General features: G+C 40.9%; 2 protein-coding genes across 2 annotated transcripts in view; both read right to left on the bottom strand.

The window, feature by feature from the left end:
• Window positions 1-1,791: 1,791 nt before the first annotated feature.
• synm (synemin, intermediate filament protein) lies at window positions 1,792-14,795 on the bottom strand. Its single transcript, XM_054775625.1, has 4 exons — window positions 13,867-14,795; window positions 12,814-12,938; window positions 11,019-11,098; window positions 1,792-10,942 (listed from the first exon to the last, which is right to left on the bottom strand). The coding sequence occupies exons 1-4, from the start codon at window positions 14,662-14,664 to the stop codon at window positions 9,054-9,056; spliced, it is 2,892 nt and encodes a 963-aa protein (XP_054631600.1). The 5' UTR covers window positions 14,665-14,795; the 3' UTR covers window positions 1,792-9,053.
• A 931-nt stretch (window positions 14,796-15,726) lies between these two features.
• LOC129181026 (insulin-like growth factor 1 receptor) overlaps window positions 15,727-21,188 on the bottom strand; it is a 98,504-nt gene continuing 93,042 nt past the window's right edge. Inside the window, exon 21 of the mRNA XM_054775624.1 lies at window positions 15,727-20,005. Within this exon, the coding sequence (XP_054631599.1) occupies window positions 19,504-20,005 (502 nt within the window). The 3' untranslated portion in view covers window positions 15,727-19,503. The remainder of the gene's footprint in view (window positions 20,006-21,188) is intronic.

The raw sequence follows: 21,188 nt of genomic DNA, 5'->3' as shown, positions 1-21,188 counted from the left end.
AAAACATTAAGCAACATTTCATATAGCTTAGGGCTTTAATACGCACATCTTTGTGATGAAAAGCATCACTCTCAGTGTCATCTCTAGAACTACAGTCTATCGTCCCTCGCTACACCGAATATCGCTGCCTTACTCTACTGTGGTTTTTCAAAAATGACTTCATTAATAAATGATCGCCGCTTCATGGTTGAATAGGGCCTATTATTATTTTTAAAAATGCAGATTTAAGCAAATTGTCATTCTTGGCCTAAATTAAGCATTTTCAAGCATAAACATGGCTAAATGAGCTAAATAAATGAACTAAAATACAAATACAAGGCTGAAGAACCATTCTAATTGTGTGTACTATTGCGTTCTACATTGGCCACTAGGTGTCAGTAATTGTTCGGTGAGACAGGCACTGGACTCTTCACAAGGTTCCTTAGGGAAGACATTTACTGTAACACTGCTCCACCAGTTTTATTTACATCCTAAATGGCTTATTTACTCTTATTTTGTCTACTATTATGTTATCTAATGTGTAATATGTCGTATTTTCTCTGACTATATCTATTATATTTGGTAATATAAATGTAAAGGTGACTATATGGGTGTTATTTTGTGTCTTGAGGGCTCTAATAATCTTTAAAAAACAGGTTTTCTATGCCATAACTATGAAAATATTCAATTTATTAATATTGAATCTTTCTTCGCAGAAATTCACTTACCGTGGTCCGGCCTGGGAACCAATTAACAGCCATAAACGAGGGACGGCGGTATTGCATTCTGTGCAGTTGACATTGACACTTGCTGTGTTCATGTGTCTATGTTTGTCCTGACTGTGAAAAAGACTGGCACCTTCGCCACTTTTGATAAAAACTGTTTGTTTTCCTCTCGCCTTCTCCGCTTCTCCGCTCCGCTGGGGTAACTCGGCTTCATTTTTCTCCAAACCATGCCAACAAGTTTGTTTTGCTACCCTCTGCTGGAATCAGTGTGCACAAGCAGATTTTGATGGCGTCAATGTCTGTGTTTGCCTAATGGTAAGTCTGTCCTTGTCCTCAAGCGGAAATAAGTTACACTGACTGCTCTTAAGTTGAAATCGTTTCATTTTGATAGAATTGGCCCTTGAGAAGATGAAGTAAAATGCTTACTTCCAAAAATGTGACACTGTACTGTACGCCTCGATTAGTGTATTCTTCGGTTAATGCCAAAATTTGACTTAAACATTTTGCTTCGATTTGCATACGTTTCCTGCTTAGTATACAATCTGGCTTGGTGTCTTGTCATGTTATTAATACACTGTGTGAGTCCAGCTGTGTTCGTAGTGTATTTCAATCACAAAACCTCCCTTTTAGCAGCCTATAGCTTTTCCGTTAGTATGGAAACCGTAACCTGAAGTCATTGTCCCCCAGCTCCGTCGCCAGTCATCAGTGGATGACTCTGTAGTTCTTTGCTAACTAACACAGAGTACGTTTCCACGTACCTTTCCACGCACTAAATGATTGTAAATGTACTGACAGTTACGCCACAAGTCTCTGCTTTCTTCCGTTGATCACGGCTGCAAAATAACCTACAGTCCGCATCGGTTTGAGTCAGACCTTCTGGAGCTGATTAGTGACATGGAGGTTCCACTGTATGTGTTTATTTGATTAAATCACAGCTGTTTTTGCTAATGTGGAGTCGTTTTTAGACATATGACTGCAGATTGCAGATGTAGAGGAGTTATTGTTTTGAGCTTAAAAAAAAAACGACATTTCCCATGATCGTTCATGTAGGAAAGAAGGAAGTTATTGGTCGTCAGTAGTTCCACCGCTACGTGATACATTTTTGCAGAACAACTGGCTCCGAAGCGGCAAGTCTCCACACTTTGCAATACATAAGAGTTAATTTCCAAGTTGTTGCTTATACTGTATATAAGTGCAGTGTTTGTCATGTAAGACTCTGTGGCCCTCCAAGTCCATTCATCGCAAGAAAGCCCCACTCTCTCCAGCAGTTTTGTAGTGGAAGTTTGTGATTGATTAAAACAAATAAACAATACATGGTGAGACTGGAGCGTATCGATAATCTATCACAAATATCGCAATCCACTAGGTCCCCAACTTACAAACATCCGACTAGCGAACACTCGTGGATACGAACACAAGCCGACTGGTCTATATTTTATTTTATTTTCCTTGTAGTCGCTCAATCAGTATTTAAACTGCTACTGTACATGCTTGACCAGTAGAGGGCACTGTGACACTGCTAATGGGACCAACAGAGGAAGAGTTAGACACTGGGGAGATAAAGCTAAATGGAAAGCTAAATTATACAACCCTGACAGAGCATGTGATTAAAGTTTATGAAGAGTTAATAGGCCTGCTTAATTCTACACCACCCACAGAACACTACCTCTTTTAGAAGAGTCTAACGACGACGACTTGTCCTTTTTTTCAATATCTCCTCCTCCAACTCCTCCACAACGACGTATGCTCGACCACTCCTCTTCAAAGGTAAATAACATTTATCATTACGTATTATTATATCATTTTTACTATTGTTTTTTTCATTAATTATCCTCGTTTAATATTACTACTGCATCCAAACTCATATTTACATACATACGGTACGGTGTTTTCTCTGCGGACATACAGTAGACAGCCTCCTTGCAAGGGCAGCTGTATTACATTTACAATACATTAGAAGGCCCGAAGATGTTGCGTTATTGATTCAGTGTCCCTGTAAAGGATAATGGAGTCAGCATACCCCCACTTACCGTTCTGCAAAGTTGTAGCTCAAGTAGAACCTTGCACTATGACGGGGAGGGGGTTGTCTTTGAATGACCAGTATTGATGTGCATCCACCAGGGGTGTCATGAGACACCCAGCTCACAAAGGCGAGTCCACGAGGAAGAGAAAAGACGAGATTTTTTATCATTATTTTTAAGAAAAGCAGCTAGCTACTGGCAGGCATAGACGAGGACAGCTATTTGGGTACTTGTGTCAATGTGACAAAGGCGGAAGTGGACTTGCCGGTGGGACAAAGTGATTTGTTTTTCATGGAGCACAGCATTCCTGGCTACACCCCTGCTATTGGATATGTGATGTGAACAAAAGAACCATAAAATCACCTTCGTTTAGACAAAAGCATATTACTTTTCCAAGAGAACATACTGTACTCAACTCAACAACTAGCAACAATTCTTTAGCAATAGCTAAGTGGCTACAACAACCTCATGATCCGGCAACAAAAGTACACTTGGTAGACAGACGGACGGACGGACCGACAGACAGATCGATAAATAGATAGACAGATCGATAGATACTTTATTAATCAAATAGAATAAATTGAAGGCAAAATATTTCTGCACAAGGGCTGTGGCATCTGCCTTTGCAAGCATCCTTTTCGCTCCTAATTTCTACTACGTTACTTTGCATTGCTCCTGATGAGGCAACACTCTTTAGCTCTGTGTATGCTAGCGGCCCCGTCTCCCCTCAATTGTATAAGCGATTGTATAACTGACAAGAGATCTCACTTGATCCGTACCGTTATGTGTTATGGAGCAAACATGCCCAGAGGCTGAAAAGCACAAAGTAAACTCTCTTCCTGCCTGTTTGGAGGCAAGAGACGAGGAAAACAGACACGCATGTACAGGGCATTATACAGTATCAAGGCCGGCAAAATTACTGAGTTCCTTTTGATTCATCATGTGATTAATTTATTATTGTGAGACTGTTTTTTTTTCAGAACAAGAACTCTCATCACGTTTTAATCTTGAGAGACACGGGATCTTGTGACACCCCTATTATATGTGATCTGTCTTATGCCGTGGCTGTGAGTCAGAGCACGGAGACCCTTAAGAGGGGCCTCATGTCTCCAGTAACTTGGCCCTCATCCTCACTCCTCAACAACAAAACAATAGCAGGACTATATGCACTGATACGGGCCAGGCCTGAGTTACAGGCAAAGGGAACACAAGGAATTCCTATATGTCAAGATCCTTATGATGTTGTCATGGGAACCAAACAAACAACTGTCTATCATGCAAGCAGGAGTTGCTCTTGTCAAATATCTAAGGAGCTGCCCTGCACTTCGAAAATGTTTCTGTGTTAGGCATCACGTCAGAATCGATACAGTCCACTATCAGCAAAGGGGGAACACACAAACGCAAGCATCACAATAGGACACTCAACTGCTAATGACCTCCATGTGGTCGTTCAGGCCTGCACCATTGTGCATGCTGGCCAACATGCTGGTCAGCAAATAGCTGAGCACCATTTACATATTTAGCCAGTTTAGCCAATTTATGTATTATTCATGCAAATATCTCCCATACTGTTTCTATAGCTTCCTGCTTTAGTGGATAATGCATAAAACAATCTGTATTTTTGCTGATGTTTGGTGGAAAGTCAAGATTTTGACGTCGACTAATGTCACATTCCAGCTCTACTTAACTTTCTGAATGCCATCAAATCGCTCAGCCTAATAGTATTGTCATTGATCAGTGAGGTATTGCTATAACAACAGCTAAACCGCTAAACACTTCATCTGCTAGTTAAAAGCTGCTAGCTAACATTATTGTTAACAGAACCAATTTTGATGCTTTGTTATTTTTTTTGCTGGGTCAGATTCCAAATTTCCCACCCGTTCTGGTCCCGAGAGAACAACAAAGTCCCACCGACTTCTCTTTTAAGCATTATTTTTCAACACATTTTAATTAGACAATAGAAACATGCAGGGTTTCATTTTGTTGTTGTTTCTGTGGGTAGCTACTCGCTCTGCAGGACTACTTGCTCGTCGCTAGTAATTTACTAAAAATTAAAAGCTAAAAAAGAAATACTTTGTATTAATTAGATTTATTTGTGAAATAATGTCTGGGAGTGAAAAAGGCAAAGAGAGAAAGGTGAGTGAAGAGAGGCAAACGAAAAAGGTGTCAATGGACCCGTTTTTTGTTTTTTTTTTGTAGCCCAGGTGATTTTTCTGTCATGGGGCCCAGAATTCCTGGTGCCGCCCCTGAACAACAATAAGTACATTCCATCATGGAGGAACATTCCTGTCTGTCCAGTTGCATTTCCACTACTTTGGCGAATATATCAAAGTTTTCCATACATTTGTAGTTGACAAAAGAAACCTAGAAACCTTAACAAAAACATTTGAACCAATACGGCTAGCTAGGTTAGCGCTGATTTGCAGTCTTTCTGACCATCCAATCAAATGAAGCTGACGTCATCACAGAACTCCCATGTTTGGCTAATTCAAAATCTGGCAAAAGCATCTGTCAGTCATTTGAACACCTGTACTGTAATAAATATCATATGGATAATATTGTATATATATATATATATATAGTACATATTCATTATGTAAAATAGTACCTCATCATCATTTCAAAGCTCCCTTTGTTGTCTATATTAGAGCTTTTATCTATAAATATAAACTAAACATATAAGGCAGGGGTGTCCAAACTTTTTTGAGGGGCCACATATGGAAAAGTCAAAGGATGTGGGGGCCATTTTAATATTTTTTATTTTGTAAAAAGGCAGAAAAAAAAGATGTATTTGTTTTGTGTGTATTTAAAGGCAAAACGTGCATTTTATTCCTAATTAGTAGTATCACATTTCAGCTTTTTCTCGTTACATTGCACCTTTTTGCTCTTTTTCCCCCTTGTTGCTGTTGGTTTGGTTTTTTTGTTTAATTTAAATTCTACAATCCAAAACGAGTTGCGGGCTGCAAGTGGCGCCCGGGGCCGCACTTTGGACACCTCTGATATAAGGTAATAGCATCAAAAAAGAAATATGTTTTGTGTGTGTTTATTTTTTTAGTGTTTGGACCATCAGAGAAGACCATGACAACCTCCCACTATTAAAATAAAATACAAAAGCCACCATCATATACAGATAAGCTATTTCTACCCACCTCTCTAAAGGGGGTGCTATCAGAGTCAAAGACTAATCTTGGAAGGTTGCACTGGGCAAAGTAGCCCTCCCTGGTGTAAAATATCACAGTGACTTTGTGCACTTCCTCAATGTGGATGGGACCTGACAGATGGCAAACACTTTTTTAGCAAGCGAAAGGCTAACTACCCTGCATTGAAAGGGCGCATGACCCCATTTAGTGTTAAAGGCCTTCAGAGTAATGTCCTTTGCAACATACGTTACATTTCACATTAACAGCTCGAGTCAATCATTTTCTGCATTGATTATGTCATAAAAAATTGTCTGCACGCCTACTATAGATCATTGTTGCAGATGACTCCAGAATGCACTTCCTACTAGTAACAGCATGCCTGGAGAACATGCATCACTGTTCCTAGGGAGGTTTGTTATTGCATCCAAGTAGGGGGGCCAATGTATGACAGGTCTCTCATCACTAAGTTTTGACAGAACATTTTGGAACAATGACACATTGTGGAAATGTTTTGTCACTATCTGCACTACCGAGTCATTTTTTCCAAAGGAATGCTGCTTATACCGTCTGAAAAGCACAGAAAACAAAGACAAGTCTTCGCATACACACTCATGCTGACATTTCCCTCCTCTTCCTGTGTTGTGCTGCTGAAAAAAAGGTCTTCCATTACATCAACCCTAGCAACACTGAAAACATCCAAGAGGCCAGATGGATCCAATCCAGATTACACAACTTTGCTCAGCGAAGAGGGAGAAGTTAGCCCTGTTAGTCACTGCTTTAATTCAGTGTTTTTCTCTCAAACCTCCAGATTTCACTCACACCAGACAATCTTTTATGACATCTTTCGCATCGTTATGTACTTTGACAGCTTTCATACCTCATAGCGCAGCCTCTTTTTATTTATTTTAATGCTACGTACAGTATAAGCAACGTGAAAGTTTCACTCGTGAACTCTTTACTTTGACCCGGCTTTTTTTAGCCCCTGTAATAATCCTGTTAGGGCCTCTTGTTGACCTGCTCTTCTAAGTGGTGCGCATAGTAGGTGTTATCTAAACCTTTAAGTGCTACAGAGGTTATTTTGGGGATGTTTAGTGCATGCATGTGTTGTCTGTTACTGTTTATTCCCTTCTGAATACGAGTTGGGACTCTCGTCTTTCAATGTTGACTCACTATGTTGCTTCTGATTAGCTTTGTTTTTCATTTTAGTGCTTGGAGACCTGCAGTTTGTTGTTGGGTAAACTGTCACCACAAGATGGTAAAATAAAAGTAAGTCTGAGCTGCAGCTTTAAAAGGTGTGAATAATACAAAACTTGCAAAGATCTTATGACCCTGGCAGGGACTGACGTTGTGTCACTTTTTAATTCCGAATAAAATACGATTTAAGAAATGCAGACACTCTGAAAACATACTCACAGTATTTGTTTATTAAGTTGTAAGAGGAAGCTCTTTGTCAACAAAAGCTACATTAGTTGTGTTTCATGTCAATAATAGGCCAGAATGTGTTTAGATCGTATCATGAAGCAGCCCTTAAACATACTGATGTTGAGGTGAACAATTCATGCTATGAAAGACACACAGTGTGTCATTTCACACAGAAGCTCTGATGTTGAACTGACATGAAGTTTAAACTAAACATTCCTTTTTCTCAGAAGCTACTGAGAGAAATGTACACAGCAAGTAGCCATGTGACCTTTTGCTGCCCCTTTTTAACATGTACACGACACACCAAAACCTTGTGAACACTCAGCGCCACTAAGCCAATACAAAAATAGTGAGCGGTAATGAACACACGCTTACATAAGGATCCCTTTTAGCCACGTGGATAACGTGTCAAGCAAACAGTGTCCAGACACTGCAACCATTTCCTCTTTGCTACGTACTTTATCATTCTGAAAGATTCTGCTGGACAATTCTACATATAAGCAGATAATATAATTCAAAAACTGCACACAGCCCCCTTATGACTCCCAGCACAACTCTCAAGCCTGGCATACAAAGTTGTGAAAGCTGGGTAATGAAGGGTGCTGGGAATGGCACGACCACATGTACAACCTGCACAGCAAAGGGTAGGACAGAAATAGATACTTCCAAAAGCATACCGTGAGCTATAAAGTTCTTACCATCACCAGATATATGCCAACATTTTTGACTACTATAACAATTGGTAAAATATGAAAATCAATTTAAGTGAAAATATGTGTATTACAGTATTTGGTATAGGGTATCTATGTGGTACCAGCGCCATAAACATAAGACAACGGGTGCCGTGGCAACTTCAGGGTTTAGTGTTTTACTAGAAAAACCTCAAAATTGTGGCAGATGATGTGTATAATCCTCAGAATGCAATCACTTATCACTGAGTATTCTATTTGGAAACATTTACTACGATCCCAGCTACATCGATCACGTTGGGTGCAATATAAGTAAAAACAATATACAGTGTTGTGCAAAGGTGCATTAAGGTTTGTTGTTTTAGCAATGCTTTAATGACCATCTAGACCTAGGCCTCTGCAAAACCTGGACTGCAGAGTGTGTTTGTGTTTGTCCATCAGTTAGTTAGCAGGCTACGGCATCGCTCTTTTGATGCCATAGTGACTCAGACAGTAGTCATAAACGTAATCCATGTGCCACTCCTAGAAAAAAGTATTTGGAATTTTTAGCGTATTCCTGCTAATTGAGTCTGTGCTGATTTAAAGTCATTAAAACAATACAGCTAGTGATGGACTAAGACTTTTGCACAAGACTGTATAACATAATATTGGAAAGTGTCTGCATAGGACAGTAGGGACATGGACAGGTGACATATAGCAATATAGCCTTTAACCTCAACCACCCTTATCATATCTTGTCCGATATTCAGAGTCATTTAGGCTCCAAATATCGGATGACGGTGGATGGAAAGAGTCATCTACCAATCTGGCCTTTGATTAAAATGAGATTCAAGTCCATATGGTTCCTTCTTTGGTATACTGAAATAATTCCAGAAAAATAGGTGGAGATAATCTAAGAAGTATGGCCGGTATTGCATTGATAAGAAACAGTGTTGAAGAACTGATCCTTTCTACCTCCCAGTCCTTCGTATCCCATTACGGGTACTACAATTAAAGGGATGTTGTGTCCTCTGTAAATGGTAGGAGATACGTAATTACTCCCAATCTTCTTTCAAGGTAAGCAACCGATCGTGTCATTCACTCTTGATCAGCGGTAGCATCGGTATGACTGCTGTGCCCCTCCATCTGAAAGTGAAGCATTTTCTCTGATGGCCCCTGTTTGATTTGTCTCTCTGTAACAGTTGACATAGACTCGCCTTCCCTTGCAAAGTCGAACTCATCATTAAGCATAACATGCTGTTCCTTGGAGATCCTGAAGCTGTAGCCTTCCCCTGCGGCTCCTTGCAAGTCACTCCCCATGTGGGAAGACCTCAGAGCTTCCAAGATCTGCTCCTCGGATAAATCGTCATCATCGAGTAGCCCAGAGTCCTCCAGAGTTTGGGAGACGTTCAGCTCTGCAACTATGGTGGTGGTTCCACTGTCACTGGACTGCTGCATTTTCTTGATGTCAAAAGCCACATTCTGTGGATTTTCACTGCTAACTTTAGTTAGAAAAGCTAACTCCTCCCTCAGTGGACCTGACACTGAACCTTGTAACTTCTCCAAAGCTCCCCTCAGCTGTTCTTTAGGTGCCAAAGAGTCCCCTCGCAGTAACTCCAGCACCGACTCCTGCACTATGGGGGAAACACGGATCTCCTCTTCAATGATGCATTCAGGAATACTCTCTCTGAGAAAAGGGCGTTCTCCTGGCGTAAACTTGTAGTCGCTATGTTCCTCAATGATGGTTCTACTTTGAGGAGGTTTGTCATCTTGATAATACCTCTCATCAGATAAGTCGTCCACAATACCGTAATGACCATATGATGTAATGCCACAGGTCTCTTCGGGTTCTGAGAGATCATCGGGTGTGGAGGCAAAATACTCATCATGCTCTTGGTCGTGGGTGAAATACAAAGCTTCACTCTCCTTGATGACCTCCTGAACCTCAACAGATCCACCCTTGCAATCAACCATCATTTTCATGCCATCATCAGCACTCTGATCATCTTGGTCATTTTCCATCTCTTCAATTTGGAAATATGATGAGGGCTCATAAAAACACTTCTCTGCTATGTCATCGCTGGAAGACTCCACTGCTTGCTCAATTATCTCCACATTAACAGACCTATTTTGTAGATTCCCCTCACCCTGAAGACCACTTAGCAAGTTCTTGATCATGCTGCCTGTTGCTGTGTCCTCAATATCATCCAGGGATACCTTCTTCACTCCTTGACTCAGCAGCTGATCCAGGGCAGAGTCTTCAGAAACATCCACTTCTTCCTTCACCTTGGACTCCAGCACAATCTGGGTCTTAGTCGAGCCATCCTCTTGTTTGGTTTTCTCTACGTGATAGGTCACATTTGATTCTCCGGCGGAGGAATCCTTGGCTTCCAAACCAGCTGGATTGATGACTTTCTCAATGATCTCCTCAACAGACACACTGTCTAATGCCATTCGCTGACTTCTTTCCATCGTGGACTTGGTTTCACTTTCATCCTTCAACCCCTTGTCATCGCCTTTATCTGGTTCATCTACGACTTTCATGTTCCTTGGTTTTGTGTCTAGGCTCTTCATCACTGGTGAGAGCACTCTACTTGATGTGGTCTCAGCAGCAGAAGACTTGATGGGACTAGTTTGGTTTTCTCCCTGTGAGATCCATTCGATTTTCTTACTTTTCTCTTCCGTTCTTGTTGACTTCTGACTTTGCTGCCCACTCTTGACTACTCCTTTATCTTTGGTGGCACTGGGAACAGTGGTAGAAGAGGCACTCTTGGCTTTAGCAAACGAGATCATGTCCCTTCTGGAAGCAGGACTCTGATGCTGTGTCCTGGTTGTAAGTGAAATCGGAATGACCCGTGAGAGACTTCTGGACCCTGACTGAACCACAGGAGATCTTCTCAGATTAGAAGTGGGTGGTGAAACCCTGACGTCCATACGCTGTCTGGTTGTAGTTCTTGGAGTGTAGGGTTGGCTGGGCATCTTGATATCTGAGAGAATTAATGGTCACACAGTTCACAGTTCACAGTTCAACTTGAAACTGCGACAACAAATTCAGTAAAGTACCTATTAATCTTTCTCTCTGATGTTGATTCACCCTCCTATGAGCATCTTGGAGACCAGCTCGCTCACCTTCCAAGAGAGCCCTGGACAACACACAACAAAAAGGTTAAAGACAAAAGCAAGTAAGAATTGCTGATTGCAGATAATCTCGCAGTTCTAGGGTTCCTCCTGTATGAAAGAAAGAGACCAAATACAGTATTTACCGTACAAGGCGCTGTACCTCATCCAGCTCTTCCATCTCGACCCTTTCGCTAAACGGCCCAGGCTGAGAGATCCTGGTTATGTAGAGTCCTTATTATTAAAAGCCTAACCAATCACTAATCTAATAAAGACTACGTTGTAATCTTCCTGCCATGTTTCAAGTCCCAAGCACAAGCACACAAAAGAACCCCTGGAACAGAAGCAACCTCTCTCAAAGAGTGCTTCCCAAAAGACTGACCTAAAAATAACAGCCACAATGCAGGGCTGTCCATACTTCCCTTCAAATTCCAAAGCAGATGCTGACTCGGGACACATGCCACCCGCTACATCTCTGGGAAAACATTTGGCCTCTTCAACTCTGACACTGACGGGTCGAATACTAATGCAGAGTTACTTTACTGCTGATATGAAATACATTAGACATTTTCATGTATCAACATGTCAAAATATTGTCTCACTGAGTATTACCACACGGTGGTCTAGTGGTTAGCATGTTGGCCACACAGTCAGAGTCTGGAGATCGGGAAGACCTGCAAACTCCACACATTTCTGTGTGGAGTTTGCATTCTCTCCCCGTGCGTGCGTGGGTTTTCTCCGGGTACTCCGGTTTCCTTCCACATTCCAAAAACATGTTAGGTTAATTGGCGACTCTAAATTGTCCATAGGTATGAATGTGAGTGTGACTGGTTGTTTGTCTATATTTGATTGGCTGGCGACCAGTCCAGGGTGTACCCCGCCGAAGTCAGCTGGGATACAACATACCCCCACGACCCTAAGAGAAGCGGCATGGAAAATGGATGGATGAGTATTTGCCAAACTACCATTAATTTGGTGTGGCGCCACTGGATGACTATTTTAATGTATATTGGAGACATTATAAACAAAAATAATGTATGTAAACAAGGTGAATGTCCCAGTTGTTCAGGAAAAGGTACTAAATCCATTTCAATCAATATTGAACCGATAAGGTAGGTACAGTCAGGGTCCTTAAGTGACAATCCATGCATGCATCTCAACATGTACATTCCATTCATGCCCTATGGACAATTTAGATTGGAATGTGGGAGGAAACCTGGGGAAAACCCATGTACACACGGGGAGAACATGCAAACTCCACACAGAGATGTCCAACGGAGATTCGAACCCAGGTCTTTCATATCTCCTGACTGTGCAGCCAACATGCTAACCACTAGACCACCGTGTGGCCAACATGTACATTTTTTTCTTGTAAATTTATATACAGTAATTTTGGTGATGTAATTCATGTATTGTGCCTTGGAGTTTCACATCCTTTTCTATCCAAACTAAGAATGTTGAGCGTCTCTTATATCGACCCAAATATAAGACAAGCTCATCTTATATTTGCGGTCCAGAGATTTACACATGCAAACCAACAGGTGGCCCCAAGCATTCAGAGTTTGTTTTGTTCCGTCACTCGCTCTCACATGCACACCAGTGACCTGGCAACAGAAAGACTTGCTGGAAAATAGTGTCTCAAAAGGTCAGTCTCAAAAATGTTCCTGAAACAGTTCTTGAAAAAGAGGTCTTATGGCCAGTGTCGTGGCTTTAATCCGGTATTAAGAATGACCAGGCTCACCTGTAGGCAGCCACCTCCATGCCCAGATCCATCTTGACCTGGAGAAGATGCTGATGTTCTTGCATCTTCTGTCCAATCGCATCAGCCATCATGCTCCTTTCACGTTCCAGTTGGTCAATAATCATCTAGGGTGGAGAAAAGGAGAAAAGATCTTACGTCCTGTACTACAATTACAGCCCTGGAAAGCGAATAAGCCTGTTCAACAAGATTATTCAGGAACAATACATCACACAATTTCCAAATAATGCAATGTGTAAAAACATCTCTCAGAGCCATGAAAGTCAACTACCAATTTTAACAGAAATTAAAGAAAGAAACGGTTTAAAAGGTTACTTAAACATTTATTTAGGTTTGAATGACCACATCTTAACCCTGGAACGGATTAATGTATGTTCTAATGTTCCCCAAGGGAGGTTTCACTGTACTTATGGTATATTTAACTTCCTTTACTGCATAAAAATCAAGTGTTGTATGGTAATAGTAGATACTGTACATATGACATAAGACAACCCATTGTCATTTGATTAACCTGCTTGGGGATTTATCTTTAAGAACCTTATAGGGATTTGTCAGTCTGACAGATAATTGGTTTAAGTGGCTACTGCATAATCTAGCAGTCATGAAGCCCTGCGGAAGGGAAAATGCTGTCAGGCTGTCCAACCTTAAATGTTGCACACGATGATGCTGCACTTTTGGACAATTGTGGTACCAACAAATTGCCTTGAAAAACAATGGGTGTGGCAGCACAAAGACTCATAAGGTGTTTGTTTTGTTTTTTTTAAGCATATTTCGTCACCAAAAGTATATCTACATTCACTATGGACAACACTAACTGTATACAATGCACAATACACACATATGCATCAGCATTCTGATTAATAGCAAAACTGAAGCACAGTTTTGACAGACAATATGTATTCAAAAGCATGTATTTGAAAGTGTGATAAAGTGTAGTTCAACACCACTCTAACCACATCCATTAATACATGTGTGTCAAGTGATACACATATTATATTGGACTGCATTAAATTGGACCTCATGTTGTGTCCTCACCTGATAGTCTCCCACGTCATGACTAAATTTATCCTGCATGAGCATCAGTTCCTCCTCAAGACGAACTTGAAGCTGCCCTTGTTTTTCCGCATCCGTGCGTAGTTTGTCCAACTCTGTGACGTGCAGCATCTTCTCCCTCTGCAGGTCATTCAGCAAGGCTTGGTCTGCCTTTATGGTTTGCTCCATCTCCTCTACCTTGTGCTGGTACATTTCCAAAGTCTCCATCCATCCTTCGGAGAGCCCCCGGGCATACTGCTGCACCTCCTCCACAGATGCAGCCGGCGGCCCCGAGTAAGTTTGAGTGATGATGGGTACCACCCTGGACTCCACCTGACGTCTGAGGTGGCCCATCTCCTGCTTGTGCGCCTCCTCTAAGAACGTATACTCATTGTGGAGGTCAGATAAACGCTGCTGGAGTGAAGTGTTGGTTTTGTGAGCGTCTTGGAGCTCCTTCTCGCAGCATTGCAGCTCCCCGCTGATGTCCTTGCACACGTCGCTCTGCTGGCTGCACAGAGATCGCACCATTTGCAACTCCCTCCACAGCCGCTCCCTCTCCAGCACCGCGCGGGATTTCTCCAGCGACATCCGCTCGATAGTCCTTCTCAGGTCCCGCATTTCAGCCTTGTACCTTGGCTCACATTCCGCCACCTTGGCCTGCCTCAGCTGGTTGATCTCGCCCATGAGACGCGCGTTCTCTCGCTCCAGTTGTTGTGTTCTGGAAAGGTACTGGGCCAGCCGGCCGTTCAGCTCCTGAAGCTGATGCTTTTCGCCTTCAAAAGTTCTCTTAAAAGGCAACATCGTGGCGCTTTAATATGTCAAAATTGCAAAAAAAAAAAAGATCCAGTCAGTCAGTCGAGATCTTTTCTCCGTGTGTCTGTGCACACAAGTGTGACGTCATGTGCCTTCACTGTCCTTTGACAAGTGCACGAAGAGGGCGTGTCCCGCCTCTCTGGATCGCCCCGAGCGAGTCCCTGGCTGATGCTGTGCTGCGTTCAAGTGCTGTCAGACTCGGAAAGCCCTTCATTTCGAGACAATTGAGAATTAGTCATATAAAACTCATGAAAACATGTACAGAATGATAATTTTATGCGCATAGAAGAGTCAGATTAACGTACGTAGTTGGAATGAGCTTGAACAGGAACAGAGACATACTGTAACTCCAGGTACTCATCTAGAACAGTCACACGAGATCATTATTGGAGACCCTGGACCAGTAACAGATGACTAACATTGCTCTGGGCGCAGAGCTGGAAGGGCAACAAGTGACATACATCGAGGTGGTCAGCTAGAATAGGTATAGGTGGCTGGCATGCGTCCGGGTGTTCGGCTGGAATAGGAACAGGTGATCAACATAACTTCAGGTTTTCAATTGGAACAGGCACAGGTGACTGACATACCTCCAGCTGCTCAACTGCAGCAGGGAACAGGCTACCAGTACATGATCATTTGGAATGGTAACATGATTAATGTACGAATACTAATAATAGGGCAATGATTAATAACAATATTAATGCCTGTATCTGTCTCACTGTGTACCGTTTTACAATGTCAGAATGACTGCTGTGAAAGAAAGACGGTGGTGACCCAATACTTCTGCACAGTTCTGTCAATAGTCAAACAGCTACATTAACACAAACGTCAAATACAATCATGTGATTACTGCCAGCGTTGCGTTGTTACCATTTGCATCAATTCCCAAGCTCGCTGGGGGCACTTGAATGCATCTGTTGTTACCGCTTTGTGGCGTAGACAATGACACCACCTCGTGGACAGAAACGGAACTACCAGGCTTGTATTTGTGTGGTGAGCTGTGATCTGTCTATTAGCATTCGCATTGTTCACATCGAACAAAACAAATAGTTATTATTGATTGATTTATTTAAGGATTGAGAAAAAAGGAAAAGTACACATTAGAAGATGTCCACCGAGGACATCTCTGCTGCAGGTGTGAACAAAATTTGAGGCTTCAAATACAAAACGTTTTGGATTTTCTTTCCATTATCAGGAAACAAGCACGTATTTTTACAGATAAAGCACTAGCAGACTAGAAGGCCCTCCTTTTAAGGTACAGGAATGGAAAAGTCGACATAACTGACCTCTTATTGCAGTTTGGATGCATAGACCTCTGTAAAGCTGCATGAAAACATTCAGTGAAATCCAAATAATAACTCATAACATTTTACATTATGCAGGAAACTTGAAAAAACACATTTAAAGCTTAATCTTAAGCACCTAGGTGTTAACCTAGGTGTCGACGGCGCCTTAAACGCGCCTTCAGATTCATTTACCATCAGTTATCCATCATCTCTTTTAGCATTACATTCATCCTAACTATTAAAAAATACATTTTAGCTGATTTCTGAGCTATTGAAGTAACATTTTATTGATGCTTCCCGAATGGAGTGGTTAAAATCTAGCAATATATATAATTAAATGATTAATTTCAATTATAAATGATTATAAATACCATCCTTCCCATTGGCAATACAGTAACGCTTTCACTGAGACACCACCAGATGGCGTCCAAGTGAGGAGGCGTGGCCATAAGACCGGCAGTGTTTACATTACTAAAATAAATTAAATACATGTTTGATTGTACCTTTTAATCCCTTAAAATCAACAACAAATGTTAAAAATTAATGTGCATTTCTATTTTTTTATGCTTACACATTATTGATGCCTTTGCACAATTGTGCTCGATAAAATGTATTTTTCTAGACAAAATGTTCTGTCAATCAAGTTTTTTCACATGAAATGGTATTTAACCCAATTAAATAGACATTGTTTTTAATATATATATATATATATTACTGGGGCCAATTGTAGCTTATTTTTTAAACACGAATGCAACAATAATAAAAAAGAATGAGGTAGCTGTAATTATAGTTAACGGAAAAAACTAAGTCACCAAAGAAAATACAAAAAAAATCCATCTTTATATTGAATCATGGGGCAATTTATACAGTGATTTTAACTGATATCATTGAAGGGAAAATAAAAATAAATAAATAACACTTCTACAGAAAAAAAAACAACATAAAAAAAGCAACATTTCTCCCCAAAAATAACATCTGGATAAAACCATCAAAATCATTCTCAGCCTCCATTAAATTTAAGACCCTTTTGTGTTCATTCATTACATTAAAATTCAACCTCATTTTTTTGTGGTCTTGGAGCCATTCATTCTTTATTTGGTTTCCGAAGCGTTTGAAAGACGATAACACTTTGAAGGGGGAGGAGGCGTGTGCTCACTACCGTAATGAAAGATGGTTGGCATGATTAAGGCGAACAAGCACCTAAAAAAAACTAACAACTAAAACTAAAACTACAAACAGAGGTGGAGTCACAGAAGGAAAGGAAGAGGGAGAGGGCACTGTCGGACTCAACAAAGCGTGATGGGAAAGCAGGAGGAGGAGGAGGAGGAGGATGAGAATGTGTGGAGAAAAAGAAAAAGCCTTTACGTTGACCTGAGATCGAGTCGCACCCTGAGGCGCAGTGCTAGATGACAAAGTACAAAAAAAGGGTGCAGAAAGTACACGCTCACACGTGGAGCTAAGGTGTCCATTCCAAATAATAATATTAATAATAAAAACAATAATAATAATAATAATAGACATCCAACAAACAAATACAATAAATGAAGTGTAGTGTTACAGAAACACATTTGATAACGAAATCATCTTTTTTTTTTGTCTTTTAAAAAAAATGTTAAACAGATTGAAAAAGATAAGAAAGGGACTTTAGTGGAGAGCGTAAAATACCACACCTGAAGGGTTTCTTTTCTATTTAACATCTGAAAAAAAGAGAGAATAAAATAGCAGCTTTGTTCTGTACAGACGTAAGAGGCAAACATTGTAGAAAGTTGAAACTAAACAATGACGTGTTTATAAAAAAGGGTCCTGCAGTCGTAAAAGTCAACTGTAAGGCCTTCTAGATGACACGTAGAAACCAACAAGCATCCTTCTTTCCACGTACGAACGGGCTGACGTGCATGCTGGGAGACGGCGAAAGGGATGGGCATGATAATCAGTGAATTGATTGGGAACAATTCTGTAGATTGTGCGGAATTGATTGGTGGTTGAGGCACAAAGGAGTGCACTACTGGGCTTCAGCCAGCACAGGCGCTGTTTGGTGAACAGGCGTTCTGAATAGGAAACAGGAGTTCAGGACATTCACAGAAAGAGATTTTCCCATCACATTAACAATAACATTAAAAAAGCCTACCAATTTATTGATCATTAATGCCCATCCAGAAAGGTAAGAGTCTCAAAATGATGCTTCCGTTTGGATCAGAACACTCAGGCTGTGCTTCAGAGTTTGGGGATTTTAGTTATATATGCAACAATAATAAAATTCATCACTGGTCATTGAATGATTTTTTTTTAAATGTAATTTTTTATAATAGGTTTGGATTAGACATGTTTAATCATAATTATTTTTATATATTTTATACAGCCTATGTAATGTAGCATTATTTCATTTACAATGTCATAGATGTTTAGGGAAAAACCTTGCAAAACACAGTTGCAGAATTAATAAAAAATAGCAATAATAATAATAATATAAATAATTTTTAAAAAGCAATTTCATTCTCACAATAAATTGTGTGGTAAATGATGGGTTAAAAGGGTAGTGTCTATTTTTGGGAAGCAATTAAAACCATTCAAATTGTGTGTCCAGTGTAAAAAAAAAAAGTAATAACGAAAACAAAAGTAGTAGTAGTAATAATTCTAATAATAAAAATAAGAAATGTATATCAAAAAATCCCTTTTTTTCTTACCAAAATATGGGATTTACCATGTTGGCTGCACGGTCAGGAGATCGATGCTTCAAATCTCGTTTGGACAGCTCTGTGTGGCGTTTGCATGTTCTCCCCCGTGTGCGTGCGACTTTTCTCTGGGAAAACGGATGGATGGAATCTGTGATTTCAAATATTTTTAAAGAAATCCGATGATGCACAGATGTAGTAGTGTTCTTGTATGTTTGATCCACACAGAGAATGCATTTTCCAATTTGGATGTGAATGTAAGTCTTGAAGATCATCTATTTCCACCAACCGCTTTTGGGCGCATAAATGTTGTACTTTACCTCATTTAATTTAAATAACCATACTTCCTGCTCCATGGATGCCAGCATGCACTACAGTAGAACTGGTAGAAGCATCTCTTTGCGTTGTGGCTCAACTCTGAAGCACAGCCTCCGTTTGGCACCATTTCTTTGTCGCGACACAACACTCCTTCTTCCACTGTGACAGCATCTCCACTCACAACAGTGAGCGAGTCCTTTGATGGAAAGTCTTTTTTTGTAGCATCATAGAGAGAATGACATGTTTGTATAAATACACACTCCTCAGCATCCTCTCTCAGGAAAAAAAGTGCTCTTCTGTTGGATTTGCTGGCAGATATGCTTTCAAAAAGGGGATTTAGAAGTCTTGTCTGCATTGATGTCCTCCTTCGGAAGGATCCACATATGAAAGACAAGGTCCGGTCTCCAAGAGTTCTCTGTCTTGAGCGGAGACCCTCTACTGGCCCTCAGTAGGACAAAGTCTTACCTCATCCATCCCCCAGGAGGAGGAGGACAGATTTGGGTTACCCTGTGTAGGAAGAAGAGGAGGGAGGGGGGGGGGGGGGGGGGGGATTAGCATGCCGACGACTGAGGCAGCGGTAATGCCCGCTCGTTCTTCCTGCCTCCGTTCATGTGAGCGTACGGCTGCAGCTCGTCAAAGTTGGGCCTCAACAGCATCGCGGGCCCGTTGGGCGTCGCATGTCCCGTGTGCTTGTCCAAACTCTGGCCGGCAGACGCAAGAGAGGAGGGGGAAGGTCCAACCAGAGGAGTACTTGGGTGCTGCATGGGTAAATGCTGGGTGGAGGGTGGCGGTGTCCCGGTGGGACACCCCGCTGAGGGGGGGGCGGCAGAGGCAGAGGGCTGCATGGTGGCTGCAGGGTCCAGTGGAATGTTCTCCATGTTTTCTACCTCCATGTCCAGCTCCTCTGTGTCTGGAGGCTTGTTCTCCTCGCTGTAGAAGAAGCTCATTTCCCTGAAGGGGGGGTCCAGCTGCTCTTTGATGCTGCCAATGATCTCCAGGAAGGATGGACGCATCTTGGGGTTATACTGCCAGCACATCCGCATCAGCTCGAACCTGCACAGAGGAAGACTTCAGTGCACTGCATGATCATCTCCCACCAGCGCTGCATTTGTATGACTACGTGACACATCATGTGACGCTGGATTATGTCTCTAAACTTAGACAACCCAAATGGATAAAAATACAAAACACACTTTCACTAAATGCACCTCTCAGTAGCACAACATGCTGAATTGATTCACACTCAGCCAGTAAATTCATTGGTCACACTTTCTAGTTGTGGAGAAATAAGAATTTTCTGCAACATAACAGTCGTTGGTATCATCACACGCCTTAGCCTCCATGCTACAAAGAAAATCAAAATGTTTTCCTCTTTTTTTTTTTAGTTTAGGGCTAATTTTAGAAAGCAAACTGGATTTTATCCCTGCACTTAAAGCAACCACAATAAACAAAATGTACATGTCCAACCAATACTCCTTAAATCGCTCGCAGTTTATGATCATTTACACATTTTTCTACGAAAATGTACATTTATTTAAAATATCATTACAGGGTAATCACACAGTTGTTACATTTTGTAATAAATTAGAGTGAACAATCATCATTTTATCCAGTCTGTAAAGAAATTACTATTATACCGTAATAGTCCGTATTGAGAATACAATAAACAAAATAAATGAAATGTATCATAGTAACACAAAAATAATGTTTTTAAGTTCAATTAAGAAAAAAACAACCATTCACAAAGTGATCATTTTTCTGGCGATTTATTACTGGTGTTTGGGGGAAGAAATGCACAATTCTACACATTATGAAGTAATAATACATTGAATTTATCCAGTTTTTAAATATGTGCCTTTGGATAATCACCTACGCATTTTTAAATGTAAAGCCATTGAATATTTAAGTTTTTTTTTGTAATGCAATACAGGCCTGTATAATTGAGGACCCCGACTGTACAGCATGACAATTTATGACTTCTCTTTGTTGCCAGCAGGTGGCAGAAGAGACCGTGGTTTTCAATCCAAATGAGTTATTCGTTTCATTATTTGGAATGTCTCATTTGTCACTTCATTAGATACACATTAGAAGATCTGGATAGCAAAAATGTACCTTTACAAAGAATGCTTAGCTTTGATTGACACCGTCAGAGATGTATTATTTAACACTTTCAATTGGTATTGGATATCACGCAGAGATTTTTCACTCATGACCCTCCCGGTGTATAATATCTGTG

This window comes from Dunckerocampus dactyliophorus, chromosome 5 (assembly GCF_027744805.1).
Source record: "Dunckerocampus dactyliophorus isolate RoL2022-P2 chromosome 5, RoL_Ddac_1.1, whole genome shotgun sequence".
Classification (NCBI taxonomy): Eukaryota; Metazoa; Chordata; class Actinopteri; order Syngnathiformes; family Syngnathidae; genus Dunckerocampus; species Dunckerocampus dactyliophorus.
The sequence above is the reverse complement of the archived record's forward strand: the minus strand, read 5'-3'. Positions and strand labels throughout refer to the sequence as shown.

Excerpts from the sequence above, each read along its gene's own strand:
- synm (XM_054775625.1), bottom strand. The coding sequence starts at position 14,664 with ATGTTGCCTTTTAAGAGAACTTTTGAAGGCGAAAAGCATCAGCTTCAG. Across the intron at positions 12,939-13,866 it reads ATGACGTGGGAGACTATCAG|ATGATTATTGACCAACTGGA; the intron begins GTGAGGACACAA and ends TCTCCACCCTAG. Across the intron at positions 11,099-12,813 it reads ATGGAGGTGGCTGCCTACAG|GGCTCTCTTGGAAGGTGAGC; the intron begins GTGAGCCTGGTC and ends TGTGTTGTCCAG.